Consider the following 25,058-nt stretch of genomic DNA (forward strand, 5'->3'; position numbering starts at 1 on the left):
AGTAGCCTGGCTTAATGAAGAAAGGAGGCTGTTGATTTATATTCTGGCTAAAATCTCATTGCAAACTGGTAACAATTCTAGTCTGAAACTTTGTCCACACTGGCTTAAATTATCCACAATATTGCAATTTACTGACACATTTGGTTTCCTTTAGTTATAAAGTTGAATTTTTACATTGGTGTTTTCATTTGCCTGAAAAGAACTGTCTAGATTTAAAGTATGTATGGTGTTAAATCTAATGAATTGTAACTTTGTTACAGTGCTTTTCTGACTAATAGTAGTAGCTGGATCCATACTTACTTTCCATTATGTAGTTTTTGGAGTACTGTTACTCCTGGAAGTGCCTTGAATATACCAGTTCAGCACAGGTGTTTTAGAAAATGTGTGAATCTAATTTTCAATTAGATTCCACAGTATTATACACACTACTTCGTTGGTGATATTTTCAACTAAGGTACCAAATATGCCGGATCTTTGAGATACAAAGATAAATAAGGTCTGGGCATAGTCTGGGTATCTTAGTCTGGTTTTGGAGTTGATTAATGTTTTAATCCAGAATGTGATATTTAATAATTTTATAGTACAAGTTAGTAGTTTTGGAGAATAGAAGATGAATGTCATAAATCTCCTTCTGTTTTTGGACACAGCTGCCATTAGGCCGACAGTGTGTGGAGCATTATCGCTTGCTACACCGTTACTGTGTGTTTTCCCATGATGAGATGATATGTAAGATGGCTTCCAAGGCTGATGTACTAGATGTTGTAGTGGCTTCAACTGTTCAGAAAGACATGGCCATTATGATTGAGGATGAGAAAGCTTTAAGGGAGACTGTTCGTAAATTGGTAAGGTTTCTGGTCATCTACTTGCATATATAACTTATTAAAGTTTCTGCACACTTTAATGACATTTTAAGAAGTCTTAGTGTATTTAATTTCCTTGAAGGCCATTCTAGTAGATGTATAGTAATATCTTATTTTTGTTTTTATTTACATTGCCAGTCTTATTGTGGACTTATTTGCCCTGTATTTTCTATCTTTATGTTCAAATGTCCCCCTCCCTTTTTTGTTATTATTTTGATTCATTATGTACAAATGGGGTACAACTTTCATTTCTCTGGTTGTACACAAAGTAAGGTCATACCATTTGTGTAATCATACATGTACATAGGGTAATGATGTTTGTCTTGTTCTATTATCTTTCCTTTTCCCCCCAACCCCTCCCCATCCCTCTTTTTCTTCTACCCAATCCATTCTTCCTCCATTAGTTTGCCACCTTTTTTAAAAAATATTTTTAGTTGTACGTGGACACAGTACCTTTTATCTTGTTTTATTTATTTATTTTACAAAATACGTTTACTTACTTTAGTTACTTTTTGTGGTGGTGAGGATCGTACCCACTGCTTTCACACATGCTGGGCGAGTGCTCTACCATTGAGCTACAACCCCAGCCCTTGTTCATTTATTTTTATGTGTTGCTGAGGATGGAACCCAGTGCCTCCCATTTGCTAGGCTCTACTGAACCCCAGCTCATGTTTGACCCTTTTTATTTATTAGATTAGATTATTCTAAGAGTGCTTTATTTTTTCTGGATACCAATCCTTTATCAGATAAGTGTTCTAATACTTTCTTCTGGTCTGGTTTATCTTTGATTCTCCTAGCACTTTCACAGAGCAGAAGTTTTTCATTTTGATGAAATCTGTTTTATTGAAAAGTTTTTTCCATTTGTAAGATCATTTGGGGTAAGGGGATGTGGGTCCTACTTAAAAAAAAAAAATCTTGCTACATCCCCAATACTTTTTTCCCTAAGACAAGGTCTTACTAAGTTGCTGAGGGCCTTGCTAAATTCCTGGGGCTAAATTGAACTTGAGATCCTCCTGTCTCAGTCTTCTGAGTACTGGGATTATAAGCATGTGCCAGCCACCACTCCTGGCTAGAATCTTATATATTTTTTTTTTTTTTTTTTCTGGCGGTACTGGAGATTGAACCCAGGGTCTTGTGCTTGCAAGGCAAGCGCTCTGAATCTTATAGTTTTAAGTACATTTACTTGATCCATTTTAAGTAATTTTTGTTTGTGTGATAAGGTCAGAATTAATTTTTTTTTCATGTGGATGCCTAGTTTTTCCAGTATCATATTTTGAAACACTATCTCTGTCCCTTGGCATATTGGTTGAAGATCAGTTCATATATGTGTACATCTATCTTATTGATGCCGTCATATGATCTCATTATTGTAATTTTCTAAGAAGTTTTAAAATCTAGTGATGTGTATCTTAAACACTGGTCCCCCGCCCCACAAGCTACTGGGGATTCAACGAGGGTGAATGCTCATCCAGCACTTTACCACTGAGCTACATTCCCAACCCCTATTGATGTTTTTATTTTGAGACAAGGTCTCACTAAGTTGTCTAGTTGGCCTTGAACTTGCAGTCCTCTTTCCTCAACCTCCCAAGTTTCTGGTATTACAAGTGTACACCATCTTGCCTGGTGTACACTTGCCTTGTTCTTTATTTTAAAAATAGTTTTGTCTCTTTTATTTCCTTTGCTTTTCCGTATAAATTTTAGAATCAGCTTATTGATTTCTACCAAAACAAAGCATTAGGATTTTGATTGGGACTATATTAAACCTGTGAATAGTTTGTGGATAATTAATACTTTTAACAAAATCAAGTCTTTCAGTCCTTCGACATGGTATAGTTATGTGTTTCTCTTTTTTGGCATTATAGTAAGTGGTACTTTGAAGTTTTTAAATTCTTAATTGTTTATTGCTAATATGTAGAAATACAACTGATTATTTTAATTCTGTGACTTCACTAAACTCAATTTCTAGTAGTTTTTAATGGATACTTTTGGGACAATCATTATCTGCAAATAGAGTCTCATTAATTGTTTTAAAAATGTGCTTTTTTGGATATATACTGAAATGTTGACTCTCTGAAGCCCCATTATGGATTAATAGCAGAATTTCCACCTTCCCCTGACATTTTATAGTTGGGGAAAACACATACCCAGAGGATTTAAGTGATGTACCAAGGTCATATATTAGTAATTGTAGCTAATCTCATTTTGAACAAAAATTTCAACTGTCTCTCCATCCCCTGACATCCTCAATTTAAAACAAAAAATTACAGATTTAAAAAAAAATCCATTAATTAGCATTTTCCTTACTCTCCTTATTCTTTGTTGGGCAATATATTTGTTAGAAGTGAAATAGTCAAAAGGTTACAATAAGACAGAAAGCTCATAAATTGACCTATTCAGGACTGGCATTTCCAAGTTGGATTTGGACCCAGAAGCAGATAAGGAGAAAAGGTGGTAGAGTTTTGACTTTGAGTGGCAAAAGACACATCCCACAAGGGCTTTCTAGTTGGGTGGTATAGAATATAGGTGAAGTTCACTGGTTTAAGACTTTATTTTTTCTTGATAGTCTTTGACTTAGGAAATACTTTTTTTTAAAATATATTTTTAGTTGTACATGGACACAATACCTTTATTTTATCTATTTATTTTTATGTGGTGCTGAGGATCGAACCCAGGGTCTCACATGTGCTAGGCAAGCACTCAACCACTGAGCTACAACTCCAGCACCAGGAAATGCTTTATTATAACTTCAGTCTCTCCTGTTGCACACATTTTTATCACCTCATGAGATAATGATATTATTTCAGATCACTTTTTCTATAAAAGTCTTAAGAAACTGGTCGGTAAACAATTTCTACATGATTATCTTTCCTACTTGCCCTTTTATTTTTATTCTTTTTATAGATTGTCCAGGAATATCACCCTGAAGCCCTGTGCAGGATTTTCTCAGAAGTAGAAAGCATACTTTTTCTTTTGCCTCCCATCTTTGCTGAAGTTGTGGATACCGCCAATTTAGAGTAGGATAAGCATCTGACCTCAGCATTACAATCATACTAGCTGTTTTCATACTTAGATCAAAATAGCCAAACATAAGACCTTACCTTATCCAAAAAGATATTCTCCTTAGAAAAGCGAAGGTCATGTCAAGTATTCCACACATTTTAAGTCCGCATCTGTATTTTGATAAGGCTCTTATTGTTGATTTTTTTTCCTTTTGTCTTGGAGGCTGGTAGATTATATTGTCCTTTAAAAGTCTCTAAATTGTACTTTATTCTAGGGAGTAATTGATTCAGAGAGAATGGATTTTGAGTTGTTGCCAGATGATGAGCGACAGTGTATAAAATGCAAAACAACGTGCTTCATGTCTGCCATCTCCTGCTCTTGTAAACCTGGCCTGCTTGTTTGCTTGCATCATGTAAAGGAATTGTGTTCCTGTTCTCCTTATAAATATAAACTGCGGTAAGTAAGAAGAATGATTCCCACTCCACCCCCCCATGGAAAGCATGGAATCTTTACTAAAAGCTCAGTGACCTCCTTGTTCTAGGGCTGAAATGTTAAGTATAAAACATTTAGTTTTCTCCAGAGCCATGTGTCTCAAAGCTGTCTGGTATTCTCTTTCCAGTTACCGATACACTCTGGATGATCTCTACCCCATGATGAATGCATTGAAGCTTCGAGCAGAATCTTACAATGAATGGGCCTTGAATGTGAATGAAGCTTTGGAGGCAAAGATCAACAAGAAGAAAAGTATGTGGTACAGAAAGTGGGGCTTGCTGAATAGCAAATTGGGACTGATTGTGATGCAGCCAACTTAAAGTTATCAACAAAACAGATGACTTTAAAGAGCCTGAAGTCATCCTTGATTTACCACCTTTGTCCAGCTAGGTTTCTAGAGCATTGGCAAAAGTTTTAAAACCAAGAGTGAATAAAGCAGATGCCCTTACATCAAAGTCTCGACTTGATATATGAATTGTGCAAGAACAAACCATGTTGTTAGGAAATAATAATCTTTTATACCTCTTTTCTCAGAGATGAGAACATTTTACATTTCATATAGAACCTTAGGAAAGCTTTCATTTTTTCGTGTATTTGTTAATTTAATTTTTTTGTGTGTGTGGTATTGGGAATTGAAGCTAGAGGCACTTTAGCACTGAGCTGTATCCCCATCCCTTTTATTTTCTTCCTTTGAGACAGGGTGTTGCTAACTAACCCAGGCTGACCTTGAACTTATATTCTCCTGCCTCAGTCTCCTGAGTTGCTGGGATTACAGGTGTGCACCACCCTGAACAAATCTTAACATTTTCATATTGAAGATTAATTCTAGGCAGTTGTTTAACATTAATCTTGTTCAGCCAGGTGTGGTGGTGCATGCCTATAATTCTGCGACTTGGGAGGCTGAGGCAGGAGTATCACAAGTTTGGGGCCAGCCTTGATGACTTAGTGAGGCCCTAAGCAACTTAAGCAATCAAAGGGCTAGGGATATGGCTCAGTGTTTAAAGTGCCTGTGCGTTCAATCCCTAGTACCTCCTGCATCTCCCACCCCAGTCAATCTTATTGCCCAGCTGCCCCCTACCCCTCAACTCAAATGAACAAATTTTGGTACTGGGGATTGAACCCGGGGGCATTTAACCACTGAACCACATCTCTAGCCCCTTTTTTATGGTTTATTTTGAGACAGGGTCTCACTAAGTTACTTAGGACCTCAATAAATTGCTGAGGCTTGTCTTGAACTTGCAGCCTTCCTGCCTCAGCTTCTCAAGTCACACTGGGATTACAGAAATGTGCCACTATGTGCACTTCAAATAAACAGATTTATTTATTTATTTATTTTAAAGAATTGACTAGTCAGGACTAGTCAGTTCTCTCTCTCTCTCTCTTTTAATTTATTTATATGTGATGCTGAGTATCGAACCCAGGACCTCACACAAGCCAGGCAAGCGCTCTACCCCTTGAGCCACACACAACTCTAACCCCTGAACAAATTTATCCATGACCATTGCAATAGTATTAAAGTTATGTTTATAGATAAGAGTTGATAAAAGCAGTCTCCCCCTCTCAATTTTATGACAGTAGTAATAAACATAATGATTATAAAAAAGGTGACTTTTTTTCTTTATTCCTAGGCCTTGTTAGCTTTAAGTCTTTAATTGAAGAATCAGAAATGAAGAAATTCCCAGATAACGATCTTTTACGTCACCTTCGCTTAGTCACACAAGATGCAGAAAAGTGTGCCTCTGTTGCCCAGCAGTTGCTTAATGGCAAAAGGCAAACTAGGTATGTACTTCTGATTTTTGTCAGCTAAACTTTGAAACCTGTTGTAACTGATTTTTCCTTCTGTCCCAGATTCCTTTGACATTGGAACCTGTGAGTAATGAACAAGGTTCTCACATAGCTTCCTTGGGCTCTTGTTTTGTAGATATCGATCTGGTGGAGGAAAGTCACAAAATCAGTTGACAGTGAATGAACTTCGACAGTTTGTAACACAGTTGTATGCTCTTCCATGTGTCCTGAGTCAAACACCACTGCTAAAGGTAGCCACAGAGGATGTGTGGGAGTACATTTGTGATCCTGTGTTCTGTAAACAAACTCTACTTACACTATTAAGTAGTCTTCTTCATGGTTACTTTTGCACATTTATATTCAAATACATTTTAATACATGCATTGAAAATATGTGTGCAAAAAATAAATTATAATATGTCCATAGAAGAGAGATAAAATTGGAAGTTTTTACTTTGAAAGTGACCATCAGCTAGTTCTTACAGTTGGTGTGAGATCTTTTTTTACATAGTCTCTTTTTTTAGCTGTCAGTTGGCTTATGTAGTTGCCTCATTTACCCATATTCTTAACTAAAATCAAGTAGGGATGGTAGAGGATCACATTGAATGTGAAAGATTCTAAGTCTGAAAGAATCCAAAATTCTTGGAATTTCTTGTTTATTTGGTACTGGCAGTTGAACCCAAGGGCACTTAACCACCTAGACATATCCCTGACCCTTACTCTTTTTTTATTTTTAGACAGGGTCTTAGTTGCTTAGAACCTTGCTGAGTTGCTGAGGCTGGCCTTGAACTTGGGATTCTCCTCCCAGTTTGCTGGGTTACAGGTGTGCACCACCACACCTGTCTTTGAAATTACTATTTTGATGTGCAACTTACAATTTGTTACATTTGCAACAAGTACAATTTGTTTTTTGTGTTTTTTCTTTTAGGATCTCTTGAACCGTGTAGAAGATTTCCAACAGCACAGCCAGAAACTACTCTCTGAGGAAATGCCTAGTGCTGCTGAGTTACAAGACTTGCTAGATGTCAGCTTTGAATTTGATGTTGAACTTCCACAGCTTGCTGAGATGCGGATTCGCCTGGAGCAGGCCCGTTGGCTTGAAGAAGTGCAGCAAGCTTGTCTAGACCCCAGCTCCCTTACTTTAGATGATATGAGACGTCTCATAGACCTGGGAGTGGGGCTGGCCCCATATTCGGCAGTGGAGAAAGCTATGGCCCGGCTGCAAGAACTGCTGACAGTGTCAGAGCACTGGGATGACAAAGCCAAGAGTCTTCTCAAGGCCAGGTAAAAAACAACCCCCTATCCCTCTCTTGGGGAAGGTTGGACAGTAAGTACATTTTAGAGCATAGAGAGCATAGTGGGTTGGCACTTTGCAAATGTTCAGTTGCTACAATTATGCATATAGAATACTTGTGGAAATAGTTTAGATATTTGGGCCTGCTTTGGAACTTGGGTAAAGAATATTAATTTTTTTCTTATTTGGTTGATGATAAAATGAATGATTTAAATGAACTATCTTTTCTAGAGGTAAGATTTAGTGAAATTTTTCTGGACCTCTATGATGCTATCTTCAAGAGAAGAAAAAATTTACAAATGGGTAGAACTGTTAAAACCAATAAACAAGGTGTCAGGAAGTTGGGTTTTTGTTTTTTTTTTTTTTTTTTTTCAAGTTTATTTATTTTCTTATGGTGCTGAGAATGGAACCCAGTGCCTCACATGTGCTAGGCAAGCCCTCCACCACTGAGCTGCAACCCCAGCCCCAGGTGCCAGGAAGTCTTAAGAGAAATGACTGAGAGTTAACATGTACTATTCTGTAAAGTTAATGCAGCTTTTTATAGAAATAGGACTGTACATTTGTGCTGTTTCTTTAGTAAATCAGGTTACTTTTATCTGTTTTTGAGATGTTTAGATTGGACACACGCTAACGATCTGAGGGGAGAAGAGAGAATGAAGCTTCTTCCTACTCTTGCTTTCTGATAGATCTTTGTTGGTTCTCTTGACAAAGTAAAGCATTAAAAATATTTGGGTTATAGACATTCTTTTGTAATCTTAAAATACTGTTCCTTGGGGCTGGGGATATAGCTCAGTTGGTAGAGTGCAAGGCCCTGGGTTCAATCCTCAGCACCACAAAAAAAAAAAAAAAAAAAAAAAAAAAATACTGTTCCTTGAGCAGAGCAAATTTTTTGGTACTCTGCTTTGGGTGAGTTAATATCATGTATAGTTTTAATTTGTCCTAGTGTAACTATATGAGTTTTGATAGTTTAACATAGAAGAGATATCTGTCAGTAAGTTGTTTACCTTGTGCAAATGGAAGTTTGGGGTTTAGCATAAGATCAGGTAGATCCAAGTAAGTAGAACTTAAATACTTCACTGAGACATTTGCTTTTTAGTCCTATTTGTGTTTATACAGCTATTGGAAATTAATTTGATATCCAATAACCAGTGCCATTTGCAAAGATTTATTGACTATACTGAATTTCTTTTGAAATGAGTTTTCTAGCTATTTTGGTAACCGTAAGGAAACTGAACTTCAGGTAAAGTGCTGAGAAATCTTCTCATTTCATTTATGTAGACCACGGCATTCGTTGAGCAGCCTTGCTACAGCAGTAAAGGAGATCGAGGAGATCCCTGCATATCTGCCCAATGGTGCAGCCCTGAAAGATTCAGTGCAAAAAGCCAGAGACTGGCTTCAGGATGTAGAGGCCCTACAGGTTGGTTTAAAAACAAAACAAAAGAAAATGTCCCAGATTTGTAAGTGCATCTATGAAGAACAATAAAAATTGACAAGTGTTTTTTTGTTGTTGTTTGTTTGTTTGTTTTTTGGTGTGTGTGTTTGTCTTGTTTTTGTGTTTTGTTTTTTAGTACTAGAGAGTCTTGAAATAGAATAGAATCTTCAATTAGTGGTAGGCAATCTTACTTGGGGGTAATAAAAATTATATTAGGATTTTTTTTTTTTTGGTACAGGGGATTGAACCCAAAGGTGCTTAACCACTGAGCCACACCCCAACCCTTTTAATGTTTATTTTGAGTTAGGGTTTTATTCATTTGTTTAGGCCCTTGCTAAGTTGCTGAGGCTGGCTTTGAACTTGGGATCAGCATCCTGAGTCACTGGGATTACAGGATTATAGGCGTGTACCATGGCTCCCAGCTAATAATTGACATAAGGATGGTGTGTGGGATCTCATTTCACTGCTCAGATTCATTGTTTTTAGAGTTGACCCGATTACTAATTCCTTTCAGGCTTTTGGATATACTTAACAGTTATTATCCTGACCATTGGCTCAGATATTTTAAGCATAGACAGTTCAATCAACTCTTTCTGGGGCTTTTGTAGTCTTTCTTAGCAAACTTGAATACTACTTGATTGCAGATCAAGAAAAAAAAAAAAAAAACTAAAAATGAAGTTGTTGAGAGAAGGTGTGGTTCTTACTCTTTGATGGTTATGGTTGCCTTTACACTCTCAACCTTACCCAAAAAAAAAAGAAGAAGAAAAAAAAAGAAATAGATTTTGAAGTTATATCCAAAAAGTAATTATCATCAAGTATTTGTTGCCCTTTACCTAGATGTTATTGACTTGCATATTGTTTAAAAAAGAGAATTAATTTGGACTGAGGATGTAGCTCAGTGGTAGAGGCCTTGCCTCGAATGCCTGAGGTCATGTGTTCAATCCCCAGTATTGTCTGCTGCGTTTCCTTTCACCCTGACCCCAATTCACTTGAAACATTAGTAAGGTTCAGGAAAAAAATGCCTTCTATGGTTTACTCAATTTTTAGCTGGATAACTTAATTGAAAAATGGTTTGTGGGGGACATGGGTATCTCCTTTTATCTCTGTAATTATTATAAATAGATTTATGAACCTACTGAGGAAAAAAGAAAAGCACCTCAAGTTTTCTTTTCTTAACTTTTTAAAATTCTAGGAATAAAACACTATCTGGTTTTCTGAATATTTGTGTAATTTTGTGTGTGTGTGTGTGTGTGTGTGTGTGTGTCATTTTACTTTCAATTTTTTTTTTTTTTTTTTTTTTTTTTTTTTTTGCAGTGCTGGGGATTGAACCCAGGGCCTTGTGCTTGCAAGGCAAGCACTCTACTGACTGAGCTATCTCCCCAGCCCTGTGTGTAATTTTAAATGATGCTAGTTGACCACTTGTTAATAAGAAATAACCAAATGGGACATTTCTAGACAAATGTTTGCAACAAAATATCTGGGTGTCCGTTCTAGTTAATAGGACTTAAAGGAAGATAAGTTGTTTGAGGGAAATTATGTAATTAAAAGGTAACCGTAGCAAGATAAAGTATTTTACATAAGTGTAAACATACATGGAGTTTTAGTTGCAGGCTCTGCTCAATAGTTGTTGATGCTTAGTAATTAGTTATGGTCATAACCCCCTTTTCACTCAGCGATTGGTAGCAACCAGAAGGATGGGGTCATGCAATAAGGAGAGGCTAGCTTTTGAAATCAGAAAGCAAGGACATGCTTCTGTATAGGTTTATTGCTTTCATTTGTTTGTATAGTGCCCTTAAGACCAAAAAACAAAATTTGGTCCTTTCCTGAAAAAAATAGCCTAGTCTTTTCTTATGTAGATTTGACTAATGACAGGGAAGCACTCCCCTTGATAGTTAGATTATTTATTTTAAAATGTTACTGAGTATTCTTCTTTTCATGTAGGAAGCACTCCATATACTTGTTTTGGTGGGGGCAGAGGGGCTTGCACCCAAGGGTGCTTAACTACTGAGCCACATCCTCAGCCTTTTTTGTATTTTATTTAGAGATAAGGGTCTCACTAAGTTGTTGAGGCTGGCTTTGAACTTGTGATCCTCCCATTCCAGCCTCTGGAGCTGCTGGGATTGTAGGCATGCACCACTGCCCCCAGCCACTCCATCTACTTCTAAATAAAAGTCATAGGAATAACATGTAACTCATGAGTCAATGCTTTTATTTTAAATATTCATCAGAACGTTTATGTCCTGGCAGATTTATTTCTATAAGAATAAATATGAAAGACCATGAAATATCCATCTGCCCAGTTTTCCCTTTTGTCCTAGAATTATCTTTTAGGGTTGTTTGTCTAATCCATTGCACCTAATTGGTATATATGTTTCTTTTAAATTTGTGCAGTTCTCCCTACCCCATTTTTTTCTCCATTTCACTGTCCAGTGTAATTTTCCTGTGGTATGCTCCACCTTTTGGATTTGTCTGGTTAATTTTTTTTTTTTTGCGGTACTGGAGATTGAACGCAGGGCCTTGTGCTTATGAGGCAAGCACTCTAACCAACTGAGCTATACCCCCAACCCTGGTTAAAGAGATTGTTTATGGTGTGTTCTGTCTTCTGTATTTCCTACAGTTGGAGGTAGTTTCAAAGCCTTGCTGGATTCAAGTTAAATATGTTTAACTAGAATACGTTCATATGTGAGATGATATATCTGGAAGACTGCCCATTAGTGATGCTAAGTTTTACTATTGTATTAGAGCAACACTGGTGCACTTCATCCCCCATAACCTAATGCTTTTATTCTTCTTCCAGTTTGGCTCTATCATTCTCAAATTGTGGTTCCTGGACCAGCAGCATTAGCACCACCAGCAGCAGCAGCATCACCTGGGAACTTGTTAGAAATGCAAATTCATGGACCCTTCCCTCACCTACTGAATCAGAATGTCTGGGGATGGGACCCAGGAAACTGTGTTTAAACAAGCTTTCCAGATGATTCTTATGCATGCTAAAGTTTAAGAACCACTGGGCTTTCTCAACTCAGATTTTAGTTTCCTGAATAATTTATTCTGGGTTACTTTAATTCATCATTGGTGAGTGGATTGGAGAGAAAAATACTGTTTTGTTGCTTTTTAAAATATGTCAGTATATGAAAGGCTTGAGTCACTATAAGGTTTTATTTCTGTTGAATTTTTTTCAGACTATCTATAGGGACCAATGTAACAAGTCAATTTAGAATGACATAAATAGAACAAAGGGTCCACAATGTATGTCATGCTGACATTCCATTGGAACATCTGGAAATTAAACATGTTGAAGTCACGGAGTAATTTGAATTGGTCCATTGATCATGGACCATTTGAATTATGCTTTTCCTTTTTTACATAGAAATATTCTTTTTTTTCTAAATTGCTGTAATTTTTCTTAATTTAATAGGCTGGAGGACGTGTGCCAGTGTTAGACACACTCATAGAACTTGTTACAAGAGGCCGATCTATCCCAGTTCATCTAAATTCTTTGCCAAGACTGGAATCACTAGTAGCTGAGGTTCAGGCTTGGAAAGAATGTGCTGCTAATACATTCTTGACTGAAAATTCTCCATATTCTCTCTTAGAGGTAAGTGTACAGCCAGCTTATTTGGAATCACTTAAATCTCTTAGCTTGGTAAAGCATGCAGTTCATCATATACAAAAGTGACATCAGTACTGATGAATCTGTGTTCTGAGTTGTTTTTAGCAATCTTTAAATTTTTTTGGATACCTTTTAGAGTAGCATTCAGTGTCTAAAGAACATTTTTTCACATAAATTCCTCTATCTGTGTTGACATTGCACTCGTAGTTATATTTCATTACTGAATTTAGAAAGCCTAATGAATAATCTCACCTATTTCATAAAGTGCTTTTTCTGCACTTTTTTTTATTGTATTTTCTCTAATCTGATGCTCATACATTGTCACTAGAATCTCTTGGTATATCTCACATTTTTGCCTATGTAATTGAATCTGAACTCAAAATAAATATTTTGTAAGCAGTCCTGTCTTCTGTCCTTTCCTCATTCTTCTTCTTTCCTTTTTTAAATAGACCAGTCTTTCATTTGGCTTTATCTGAAATCCATTTTGCTGATGTTTATGGTTTTTCCCACATTAGGTGCTATGTCCTCGATGTGATATTGGCCTTTTGGGATTGAAAAGGAAGCAGAGAAAGTTAAAGGAGCCCTTGCCAAGTGGGAAGAAGAAAAGCACCAAATTAGAGAGTTTGAGTGACCTGGAGAGGGCTTTAACAGAAAGCAAAGAGACTGCTTCAGCTGTGCGTAGTAGGGTTTTTTCCTTCTCCTTCGGTGTTGGAAAGGATAATGTTTAACCCTTTCAAATGTACAGATATACAGATATATTGGGAAGGCAAGTAGGATAAAGTGCACAATCTTATTAAAAAGACTTTTGAAATTGTCATGTGTAAAAGATTTAAATGAAAAATCCCAGGATACCTGGCATGATAACACATATCTATAATCTCAACTACTTAGGAGGCTGAGGCAGAAGGGTTGCAAGTTTGAGACCAGACTTGGCAACATAGACTGCCTCAAAAAACAAAACAACATCATAAAAAAAACTCAACCAAAACAGAAAGATATCAGGGATGGGGGAATTAGCTTAGTGGTATAGTGCTTGTCTGGCATTCACAACACCCTGGGTTTGAAGTGCCCAGCACTGCTAAATTAATAAACAAAATAAATGGAAAAAAAAATGCCTATAGGTACACAAGATTCAGGGTAGGCCTCCCAATCTGAGTCTTGCTGACTCAGAAACATGCCTGTGGGTTGATCCAGAAATGCTGACTAAGGATATCAGAATTAACAGGTATGTGAAACTGTGATGCCAATTTAATTTATTATAAGAAGTACACTTAAAAAGGTTACTGGATACTTATCTGAGTCTGACCTGCATTTAGTAAAACTTGATTCAAGATACCATTTTTAAGACAATGAGGCAATGTCTAACTAATTTTCAGTGAATAGTATTAGGATAAAAGAAGATAACTGCATGATTTGGAAGCTGTTTTTTAGTGGTGCTGGGGATTGAACCCAGAGCTTCGTACGTGCTTAAGCAAGTACTCTACCATCGAACTATACCCCAAGCTGATTTGGATGCCTTTTTTTTTTTTCTTAATGTATTTTTTTTTAGTTGTAGATGGACATAATACTTTTGTTTGTTTTTATGTGGTTGTTGAGGATTGAACCCAGTGCCTCACACCTCACATGTTAGGCAAGTGCTCTACCACTGAGCCACAACCCCAGCCCCAATTTAGATGCTTTTAATGGCGCGAAGCATGGCCTGTTACAGAGTAAAAATACAACATCACCTGTTGCTTAACAATGGGATAAGTTCTGGGAAATGTGGCATTAGGTAGTTTTGTTGTGTGAACATCATAGTGTGTATGCCTACAACTAATAGGGCTACAGTGTCAGTAGCCAGGATAATCTTCTAGGACCACTGTCATACATACAGTCTGTTGTTGACCAAAACATTATGTAGCATGCAACCAGCTGTTAGAACTAGACCGAATGGGTTCATCTTTGGGCCAGGGCATCTTTTCTCCTGTTCGCTCTTTTGTATCTGTCTGACCACTTGTGATTGATATGGGATTGCATTGGTTTATGTATATATTTGACACATTCATTCTTTGGGTATATTTACATATTTCTGCTACCTGAGCACTGTTTTGGTGTTTTTAACTTAGCTACTTTAGTTCACTGTTATATCTGTGGTTCGTTTTTGTAAAGACTGACAGTTATAGTCCCTCTTCCCTGAAATGCACATTGTCTGTTTGAAACTTTGCATGTAGTCAGTCTCTGCTCATCTAGTCCATGAACTCCAGGTTGAATACCTCCTCCTGTGCATGCCTGTAGAACCCTGACAGGTCAGTTTTTGCTTTTTCATTTCTAAGCTACAGGAGGGCACCTTGTTATTAGATAACCTATATATACTACTGAACATTACACTCATCTACAAAAGATTTTTTTTTTTTATTGTAAACAAATGGGATACATGTTGTTTCTCTGTTTTTTTGTTTTTGTTTTTTTTTTTTTTATTTCACAGGTTTGTTACCTGGTATACTTTTGAGACTATTTTTACTTGAGCCCCTTTTTCATATTCATATTCATTTTCTCCCCCAATCCAAAAAGAGACAATAATTCATTCTGGCCTTATAATTCACCATGTGACTGAAGGAGGAGGGGTGGATATGATCACTGGGAATGGTTTCAGCTGTGACAGATTAACATTTTGAGGACTTGGGAATAGAATTGGGAAAACAGAATAGGTTCTGCAACTGATAGCTTTTTTTTTTTTTTTTAAAATCCATTTCCCTCCATGCATCTGTTCTATTTCAGTAATATGTTAGAGGAGGGCTTTAATGGTCTAGCTTTTGGTTGAGGTGTTGACCAGCTCTGACATGGCTATAAATTTGAATTTGCCACCTTTAGACTTTGCTTTTACTTCATGGTGCATAGAATAAATCTATAATGCTTGGACTTGCTTATTTACTGGAGGCCTGACAGCCTTGGCAGTTTAGCAAGGCACTAAGCAACTTAGTGAGACCCTACCTCAAAATAAAAAATAAAAAGGGCTGGGAATGTGGTTCAGTGGTTAAACACCCTGGGTTCAATCCCTGGTACCAATAAAAATGAAAGAAAGAAAAAAATCTGGTTAAGTGGTCTCTTTCTCTTTCTCTTTCTCTGTCTCTTTCTCTTTCTCTCCTCTCTCTCGCTCTCTTTGGGATCTAGTTTAATTGCCTATAATTGCTGTGCTCAACACACAAGGAAGACCTTGGCATTGAAGAGCAGTTAAACATAGACTTGTACTGTGTAATGGTTGGTCAAAGAGACCTCTATCTCAGGTACCTTTCTAGAAGAATGCAAAAGCTAATGGGACTGAAAACAAGTGGAGAGCCTCAGAAATGAGCATGCATGGAGTATAAAACATCTCAATAGTCCCAGAGAAGTAAATTTTCTAGGAGATAAATGTATGTAGACGTTGAGCTTTTAAGAATGATGTATGTTAAGTATAATTGCTCACACTGTGCTTCTTAGACCCCAGGCAGAGTGAGCTGTCTCACATACCACTTTTAATCATTCTTGCACTCCTGTGAGGTGCACACTGTTTTCATCTCCATTTTACACATGCAGAAATTTAGCCACAGTGGAGTAGGTTGCCCGCAATCCCTTGCACTACAGTGTGAGGCCTAACCAGTATCTGAATGTAGATAAACTACTGTGGAGCCCTTGCTCTCAACTGTGGGGACCTTGAGTTTTGGGGAGGACAGTTTCTCTATGACACCACCCTTGACTGTTAACTCCTTTTCAGATGGCAACACTTGGGGAAGCTCGCCTGAGGGAAATGGAAGCTTTGCAGTCTCTTAGACTCGCCAATGAAGGAAAGTTGCTGTCACCTGCCCAAGATGTGGAGATGAAAGTCTGCCTATGTCAGAAGGCCCCAGCTACCCCAATGATCCAGTGTGAACTCTGCAGGGATGCTTTCCACACTAGCTGTGTGGCGGTACCCAGTATTTCTCAAAGCCTTCGAATCTGGCTTTGTCCCCATTGTCGGAGGTCAGAGAAACCTCCATTAGAGAAAATTCTGCCCTTACTGGCCTCCCTGCAGCGTATCCGAGTTCGCCTTCCTGAGGGAGATGCACTTCGATACATGATAGAAAGAACCGTGAACTGGCAACACAGAGCCCAGCAACTGCTTTCGTCAGGGAATCTAAAATTTGTGCAAGATCGAGTGGGCTCAGGACTGTTGTATAGCAGATGGCAAGCCTCAGCAGGACAGGTGTCAGAGACTAACAAGGTGAGTCTGGACTCCTCAGGTTATCGGAATCTCTGTACCTCTCTCCTGAACCTGGAGTCGCTAACTCTGATATCACTAACTCTGCTGTCACTGTTCCCTTGGTAATCACTTTGTGTTACCAGCATTCACTGCACCTACAGCTTCCGGCTTGAAGAACCATGCACACTTGCCACATCCTTTCAGTTTCTTCTGCTCCTAATAGTTGTTGCCTAGGCACTGGTTCCACAGAACACATGTTCGCCTTTTCATATAAACAAGTAATTTTTCCATTTATATGTCTGGCAAGTCAAATATGTATTTAACATGCATATATATGTGTATTTTAAATTGTTGTTTGACTAAAAATTTGACTGCCTCTCTGCCTCCTCGTGGAATTCACTGAGTAGAAAGGGAAAGAGCTTCCTATCTTCTGTTTTTTGAGCCTTTGGGCAAGAAGACTTTTTGTAAGTGTTGGAGTCCTGTTTTTCTTCAGTAGAAAGGCTGTGGATTCCAGTACTGTGTGCATTCTTTCAAAAGCCAGATTCCCTGACTATCGCTGGGAGTGGGTGGGCCATTTTCTGTCTTCCTCCACTGGGGGTGTAGGAGAAGAATGTGAAGATATCAGGAAAGCACAATCAGAATGCCAACAGTCAGTCTTTTTGTAATTTGACTTTTAAATCTAGTATGTATTTCTTTATCAGAGATAATTACAATGCTCTTGTGCCATTATGGACACAGACATGTGAACTAAATGAATTAAATCTTCAGCAGATTAAGGGTTAAAGACCAAAAAAAAAAATGCCTTTGTCATATGTGTTTCCTTGGTTTTTTGTGTTTTTATTTCTTTCCAGTCTTTAAAAATGAATATAGTGCCTGGCACATAGCAAATAATCAGTTAAATACTTACTGCATAGATAAATTGAAGCTATTCATGCAGTCTACAGTGGAGTCGCTTGTGTTTTGAACACAGGGTTTGCTAGCAGTGTATCAATAAAGGTAAAGGACACAACTGTTATTTATCAAATCATGGTCAAAGGAGTGTTCCTACTTCTTTAAACACAGAGGAAGATAGGAAGCTGGTTGTAATTGATTTTGACAGATTCTCCTTTGGTCTGTTCAGAAGGGGTACTTGTTTGCGTTTATTGTATTGAAATCTTCAATAAGGACAATCACATAAGGATTAAGGGTTGTACCACCTGTTCTCACACAGAGAAAGTGGCTTATTTCCCAGTGGTCGTCTTCACCTCTCTGAAATCAGTCCAAGTAAAACTGGGAAGATTAAAGGCCTGGTCTTTGGGACAAAGAATTGAGCTGGTCATTTCAGAGACACCAGGAGGCTCTTCAGTTGGGGAGAATCAGTCTGTTTTTTTCCCAGTTACCTGTTTGATAACCCAAGCTAACGTTCTTTCTTAGGCTGGTGCCAGTATTTTTAATCCTGAAAAGGCCTTGTTGTAAGATGTTTTTCTTCCATTAGGTATCTCAGCCTCCTGGTACAACATCCTTTTCCTTGCCTGATGACTGGGACAATAGGACCTCATATTTACACTCTCCCTTCTCTACTGGACGGAGTTGTATCCCTCTCCATGGTTTGTGTATCATTATTATCATTATTATTATTACTACTACTTCTCCTATTGCTATTAGGGCTGGAGAGTAACAGGTGATCTTGCACTGAGTCTTTGTTACAGGTGATCAGGTACCATAAAAAACTTCATCCTTCTACTAGGGAGGCTGAGGCAAGAGGATCATAAGTTCAAGGCTAGCCTGGGAAACGTATTGACACCCCGCCTCCAACTAAAAAATACAAAGGGTTTGGGTATAGCTCAGTGGTAGGGAAAAAACAACAAAACAAAAAAAACACCCAACTTGATCCCCCTTTTTCTCTTCTTTTTGGAATAGGGATTGAACCCAAGCTACATCCCCAACCCCTTTTATTTTTTTATTTTTTGGTACCAGGGATTGAACCCAGGGCACTCAACCATTGAGTCACATCCCCAGCCCTTTTTTATATATTTTTTTGGAGACAGAGTTTCACTGAGTTGCTTAGGGCCTCCCTAAGTTGCTGAGGCTGGCTTTGAACTCCCATTCCTCCTGCCTTAGCCTCCTGAGCAGCTGGGGTTACAGGTGTGCACCACCATGCCCTACCCCTTCTATTTTTTATTTGGAGACAGGGTCTCACTAAGTTGCTATGGGTCTTGTGAGTTGCTGAGGCTGCCCTCAAACTTGTGATCCCAAACTCCTAAGTTACTGGAATTATAGGCATGTGCCACTGCACCCAGCAGAACTTTATTGTTAAATGTAGGATATGGGTTACTGTGCATTCACTAGGTAGGAAAGGGATAATATTTAAAGGTTTATAAGTGCAAAGGAAACAGAGAAAGGCCTTGTTCATTGCTTTCAGGGACAAAAGGGTCAATCCCATGACAACTAATAATTAAACACCAAGTATTTAAGTCAGATGCTAAGTCATGGACTATCATATTATATTACCTAAGAGACTTATGGAGAATCTCAGAGATAATCCACATTGGAAACAACCCCTCCCCCCCCCGCACACCATTATTGGGGGTCAAATTCAGGACCTCATGCATGCTAGGCAGATGCTGCACCACTAATTTATACCCAGGCCCGACCCCTCTGCCTTTTTTGCGGCAGAGGTGCTGAGGGTTGAACCCAGGGTCTTGCATGTGGTAGGCAAGCATGCGACCAGCTGAACTATATCCCCAACTCACATACATAGCCCTTTAAAAAAAAAAAATTTCTTTTCTTTTGAAACAGGGTCTTGCTAAGTTGCCCAGGCTACCTTTGAACTTGTGATCCTTCTGCCTTAGCCTCCTGAGTAGTTAGTGTTACAGGTGTGCTCTACCATACCTGGCCTACCCCATGGTTCTGCCTAAAGCTGCAGCTGGAATCCTGAGCCTTAGTCATGACTCTCTTATTACATTACCTAATGCACTTAATTAATATTACCTAGATGGACTTCTTCTCAGTGTGCATCTAGTCATATGGTCAGAGCCCTTTGATCCCCACAGATTATTCTTGCCCTGGGCTAGCAGCTTGTTTCTATGTTTTCTAGTAAAAGCTGTTAGGGCAGAGGTGCGGCATCTTCTGTATTAGCAATTAGCAAAGGGAAGATTCTGGTGTCATTAATACTTCACTAGTAATCAGAAGTCTTAGGAAATCTAGTTTGGGCTGTGTTAACATTGGGGCTTTGGGCACATTAAGTGAACCTAGCTTGAACTGAATGCCATTTCAGGAGAATAGAGGGTGGAAGTGGTATGAGAGGCAGTCCTTCTGTAAATCTCATAGACTTAAATGCACATGTGTGAAAGAAACACTCTTTATGGTCATCCTTCTGATTGGGTCTGGTCTTAAACAGGCATCAGTCCAGAAGTGAATGAACTGTTGATGGAAGCCCAGTTGCTCCAGGTATCCCTTCCTGAAATTCAGGAACTTTACCAGACTCTACTTGCAAAACCAAGCCCTGCTCAGCAAACTGACCGAAGCTCACCAGTTAGACCCAACAGTGAAAAGGTGAGTGTCTGAGGCTGCTGGGGGCAATAGAGTCACAGAGGCTTAGAGATGGTATCTTTGATCCTCAGAAAGGTGCCAAGTGTCTGCCTCATGGCTCATTCTTAAGGTTGTCAGTGAGAAGATAGGCACCGGACACCATCTGCTACAGTTTGGGCTTTCAGCCTGTTTCGGGGTCCTGTTTAAGGTACTGTGTGAATTTTTTTTTTCCTTTTTTTTCTTCTTAGCAAGGTGTGTGTCTCATCATTACCATGTGATAATAGTGAGAGGTAGTATTGTTTTGCCCTATCAGAGAAGTACTATAGAGAAGAAAATATAATTACAGCTGAGAGGGCCTTTTATTATAAAGATTTTAAAAAGCAAAGATATTCGGTCAGTATTGAACAAATGCTTTCGTTCCTCCCCCAAACCTAACAAGGCAGCTGGTGTGAGAACTGAGGATGCTCATCTTGAATGCCAGTTTACTTGACAGGTTCTCTACAATGTCCTATTTCTTAGCCTAGTTAAGGGCATTGCTTCACTTCCTTCTAGTGAACTAATTGACCTGTCACATTTAAGGCCTCTGAGAATATAGTCAAGATAGAAACCTACCAGGAAGACTAAAACCGTATTAGGGAAGAATCTCATAAAAGATTATACAAAGGCTGTTAGCAGCATTTAGAATTTATTTTTCACTATGATAGCAAATAGTATAGCACCATTACTGATTGTGTTCAGATAATGTACCTTACTCCTATGAGGGGTGGGGGTGCATGTTCTTAAAGAAGGAACTAATAACCCGGTTCCTTAGGAGCCAGCAGGTTAAAGAATAGACATAAACACCCAGGTAGAAGCTACCTAAATAGCCATCACTCACAGATTTGGTGAAAAGAATCTTTGGGAGGATCTTGCATCTCCTGGTGCTGGTTGACTAATTTGAAGACAAATTGTTCTTTAATTTTCTTTTTCTGTAGTTCTTTGTAGTACTAACAGTGAGGAGGAAAGGAAGTTAAAGTCAAATGTTTGTCCTGTGATGTTTAGGATGCAGGATATTCACCATGTATTGAGGGGGTGGTGTCATTTGGTCTCTTATTCATATATTTTTCCTTCCTTTTTTTCTTTTTTTGGTACTGGGGATTGAATCTGGGGCCTTGCCCATGTCAGGCAGTACTCAACTGCAGAGCTACACCTCTAACCCTTTTTATTTTGAGACAAAGACTTGCTAAGTTGCCCAGACTGGCCTCAAACTTGTGATCTTTCTGCCTCAACTTCCCAAGTAGCTGGGATTACCGGCATGTGCCACCATGCGCCACCATGCAAGGCTCATTTGCATATTTTCTTTAGCTTCACTATTTTTAGTAGTAGGCAAACTGTAGGCTAAAATTGAATTTGCTCATCTCCCACCCAGAGCGATTGCTGCCGAGGAAAGAGAGATGGAATCAACAGTCTTGAGAGAAAACTGAAGAGACGCCTGGAGAGAGAAGGCCTCTCCAGTGAACGGTGGGATCGAGTTAAAAAAATGAGGACCCCCAAAAAGAAGAAAATCAAACTGAGCCACCCCAAGGACATGAACAATTTCAAGTTAGAGAGAGAGCGTAGCTATGAGTTAGTTCGTTCTGCCGAAACTCATTCCCTGCCCTCAGACACGTCCTATTCGGAACAGGAAGACTCTGAGGATGAAGATGCCATCTGTCCAGCTGCGAGCTGCCTGCAGCCAGAAGGAGATGAGGTCAGTGAGGTTTGGGCCATAGAGGACGTGCTTTCCCTTAACTCAGAAACCCCGTAAGCTAGACCTCATCTCGCTGGGGCTTTCTCTTCTGCTTATCTGCTTTGAGCTGATCTGAATGGATTGCTCAGTCCTCCCCCCACTGATATTTCTGCTCTTACCATCGTTCCTGGTTCTCCTCCCTTTTCTTGAAGAAACTCTCGTTCTTCCCTTTTTCCTTTTCTTGCTCCTCCAGCTTTCACCGTCCCGGCGCTAAGAAGGTGGGAGGGATGCTGACATAATGCCCTTTTGCTTACTGTCACAGGGCAGCACTGTCTTAACCCCAAAGCAGTCACGACTTGAAGATGACTTTGACTCGGTTGCTTTGGCTGGTGGGCCAGCTACACTCGTTTGGCTTAGCTGTTGTGCCAGAGGTGGGACGGTGGCCATTAATGGCAAATGGCCTGAATATCTTGAGGCTGGCCTGCCCAATTTTGAATGGCATTCTTTCCTCTGAACACCCCATCTTCCTGCTCTTTGTAACCAGGTGGACTGGGTCCAGTGTGATGGCAGCTGCAATCAGTGGTTTCATCAGGTCTGTGTTGGTGTTTCTCCAGAGATGGCAGAGAAAGAAGACTACATCTGTGTGCGCTGTACTGGGAAGGACGCACCAAGCCGAAAGTAAAAACAAAACAAACACCCCCACTTAATGTAATTCAGGACTCCAACCAAGAAGATTTCCTCAAATCTCAGCAAAGCTACAGGACTGGTGTTCAAGCCAGTCTGCACACGGTGCTATTTCTATTCCTCATGGGATCATTTTTCCAGAACTCTTTGAAAAAAAGAAAAAACAACTAAAAAAATTTTTTGACACTTTTTGTATTTTTTTCCTTAAGAGCTGTTTGTGGTTGTTGAGGTTTGAAACGCTGACTGTTTTTTGCAGGGGTTTCCACCAATTTGGAAGGCATCAAAGCTTGCACCTTTTCATGTACAGCATTGAAATTGTACCTCTGTCTGGGATTTACCGGATTAAGACTCCAACTCAGTTTTAGTGCCCAGAGGGGGCATCAGAAATTCCAGTAAATCCTCATTTGAGGAATCCTTCTCTTGTTTACTCTGTTACCACATTGGGGAATTTTAAGTTTTTCCACTTTTGGGGTTTTTGTTTGTTTCTTCCTTTCTTTATCCACTTTTATTTTCTCTGGTAGACTAGGTTTATTTATCTGAGCAATAACTTCTATGTTGGTTTCAGTGGCTGGAATTAAAACAAAACAAAACAAACTCCTGAACAGTGTGTTGGTGCTTTAGCATTTGGTTGATGTACAGAACGCAAATGTCTAGTTTCTAGTGTCACTGATGAACTAGTGATGTAGAAAAGAGACTGCTCTGTAAGTAATTGCCACAGCTGTATTTTGGCTTTCTCCCTGCCCCTTCCTCCCTCCCCTATTTTTTGGTAGCTTGTATCAAATGTTGCAGTTTATATTGTGGAATAAATCCTTGGTCCTAATACTACACTACATGCTGGTTATTTAGAGCCATTAGATGACAGCTTCCTTTGCCCCTCTGCCTGTGGGCTTGCAGAACCAGAAGGGGTCGCTTGCCTTGACCTCTGCCCAGCCAGGCTGTGGTGGCAGTGGGTGTTTGCCTGTGAACAACATCGGAGTTTCTTCTTTTGCATCCCGCTCTTGTTTTAGTGGGTCATATGCCTCCAGGCCCCACCAAAAGGACCCCTCAGTCTTCAAAGCCATGCTTTATTTCAGTCAGCTCTCTCAGAATGTTGGTGAATCAATCCTCAAGTCAGTCCTCCTTGTGGAAATGACACCTTTGTTATATTTCAGTTGACAGGGAAACTTGATTTAGGGTTCAGATGTTGGAAGGAAATCTAAGGAAGTTTCATCCGCATAGAGGACTTGGGTTTAGTTTACAGGCTGAGGGGAACTTGTGAACACCCAGGCTCTGCCTTCCTGGTTTCCTTCCTGTCCCTTTCTGACTCTGGATCTGAAGCTGGATGGTTTCTGGGTGTGGACTGCCCATGCCGTTTCCCTCCTTTTCTTTTTAAAGGGCTCTCTATTGCAGTGGAGAGGGCATCCTGGTGAACACAACAAACTCTTGCTCACTTTTCCTGTCCTCTTGCTAATATTTTTTCCCCATATTCTATAGCCATAAACCTGCAGATGGTAGAACTAGTGGGTCTTTAATAAAATGAAACAACAACAAAAAGCAGTTTGTGATGTAGCAGAGATTTAAATGTACTACTACCCCCTTTTCTGCAATTCAATAATTAAATCTCTTTAAGAATGACTCCTAGTCAGTTTTCCTGCAGTTGTTGTGATGTCTCTCCTTGTCTCATGGGCGTTATGGGGTCAAAAGAAAAGAATAGTTTCCATGCACAATGTGGATTAACAGTGGTTTGGCCATTTTAGTATCTAAATTCTCAACCCGACTTACCCCGCCTGTGGCGTTGGAACACGATACCACTTCCATGGAGAAAGCATGCTGAACAAGGACACTGCTGGGGCTCAGGGTGTAGCTCATGCACCTGACCCTGGGCTCCACCCCCAGCATTGCAAGGATAAAAAAGAGACTGCTGCTAAAATAAAACCTTTGCCTTAGAGAGTTTCACCCTTCTAGTACAAGCACGTGCCGGTGTCATCAAAGCCCCAGTAGTTCTTCTTTACCTGCAGGTTGTACACAACCCCTAACAGCGGCCTCTGGTGAGGTAGTGTATTCATCCCTGAGTGCGGGGCGAAGATGGGCAGTGTGTATTTGAGCCACCCGCTCCCCAGTGGGAACCACTGGTCTTTTTTGGGCCAAAGCTCAAGTTACAGATAGTAAATGACAATGCCCGGCTTTTTTTCTTCCAGTTCTCCTGCTGTACTCCTGCCTTGTACGCTGTCAAACACTGCAAGTGAACAGATTACATTTGCCTTCCAGTTTGTGGCTTCCATTGTGTACTCAGTGTGACCACAGACTAATTTTTGTTACCTAAAAATCATATTGTGCATTGACTGTGAAACTGACCTAGACTCTAACCTCTGAATTTATGGGAAAGATGAGAAAGACACATAAAAACTGACACTTGAGTTTCCATCTCAGTAGTTCTGCAGCCCCCTGAGCTCAGAGAAAAGGACTGAGGGAGGTGGAGCCTGAGCCAGGGGACAGTCAGTGGGTGA

At 39.4% G+C, this 25,058-nt stretch overlaps 1 protein-coding gene across 3 annotated transcripts in view; it reads left to right on the forward strand.

Moving 5' to 3' along the window:
• Positions 1 to 23,174, forward strand: part of Kdm5b (lysine demethylase 5B) — a 73,950-nt gene extending 50,776 nt beyond the window's left edge. For 2 of the 3 annotated variants that reach the window (XM_047520582.1, XM_047520583.1), the window contains 14 exons: positions 648 to 842; positions 4,135 to 4,316; positions 4,480 to 4,604; positions 5,981 to 6,131; positions 6,274 to 6,388; positions 7,065 to 7,420; positions 8,709 to 8,847; positions 12,281 to 12,460; positions 12,991 to 13,149; positions 16,206 to 16,691; positions 18,145 to 18,256; positions 20,050 to 20,204; positions 21,589 to 21,909; positions 22,433 to 23,174. In XM_047520582.1, coding sequence (XP_047376538.1) covers positions 648 to 842; positions 4,135 to 4,316; positions 4,480 to 4,604; positions 5,981 to 6,131; positions 6,274 to 6,388; positions 7,065 to 7,420; positions 8,709 to 8,847; positions 12,281 to 12,460; positions 12,991 to 13,149; positions 16,206 to 16,691; positions 18,145 to 18,256; positions 20,050 to 20,204; positions 21,589 to 21,909; positions 22,433 to 22,570 — 2,814 coding nt within the window. In that variant the 3' untranslated portion in view covers positions 22,571 to 23,174. Of the gene's footprint in view, positions 1 to 647; positions 843 to 4,134; positions 4,317 to 4,479; positions 4,605 to 5,980; positions 6,132 to 6,273; positions 6,389 to 7,064; positions 7,421 to 8,708; positions 8,848 to 11,659; positions 11,938 to 12,280; positions 12,461 to 12,990; positions 13,150 to 16,205; positions 16,692 to 18,144; positions 18,257 to 20,049; positions 20,205 to 21,588; positions 21,910 to 22,432 lie in introns of those variants that run through there. The other variant, XR_007104321.1, reaches the window with a different exon arrangement.
• Positions 23,175 to 25,058: the final 1,884 nt, after the last annotated feature.

Source organism: Sciurus carolinensis, chromosome 12 (assembly GCF_902686445.1).
Source record: "Sciurus carolinensis chromosome 12, mSciCar1.2, whole genome shotgun sequence".
Taxonomy (NCBI): Eukaryota; Metazoa; Chordata; class Mammalia; order Rodentia; family Sciuridae; genus Sciurus; species Sciurus carolinensis.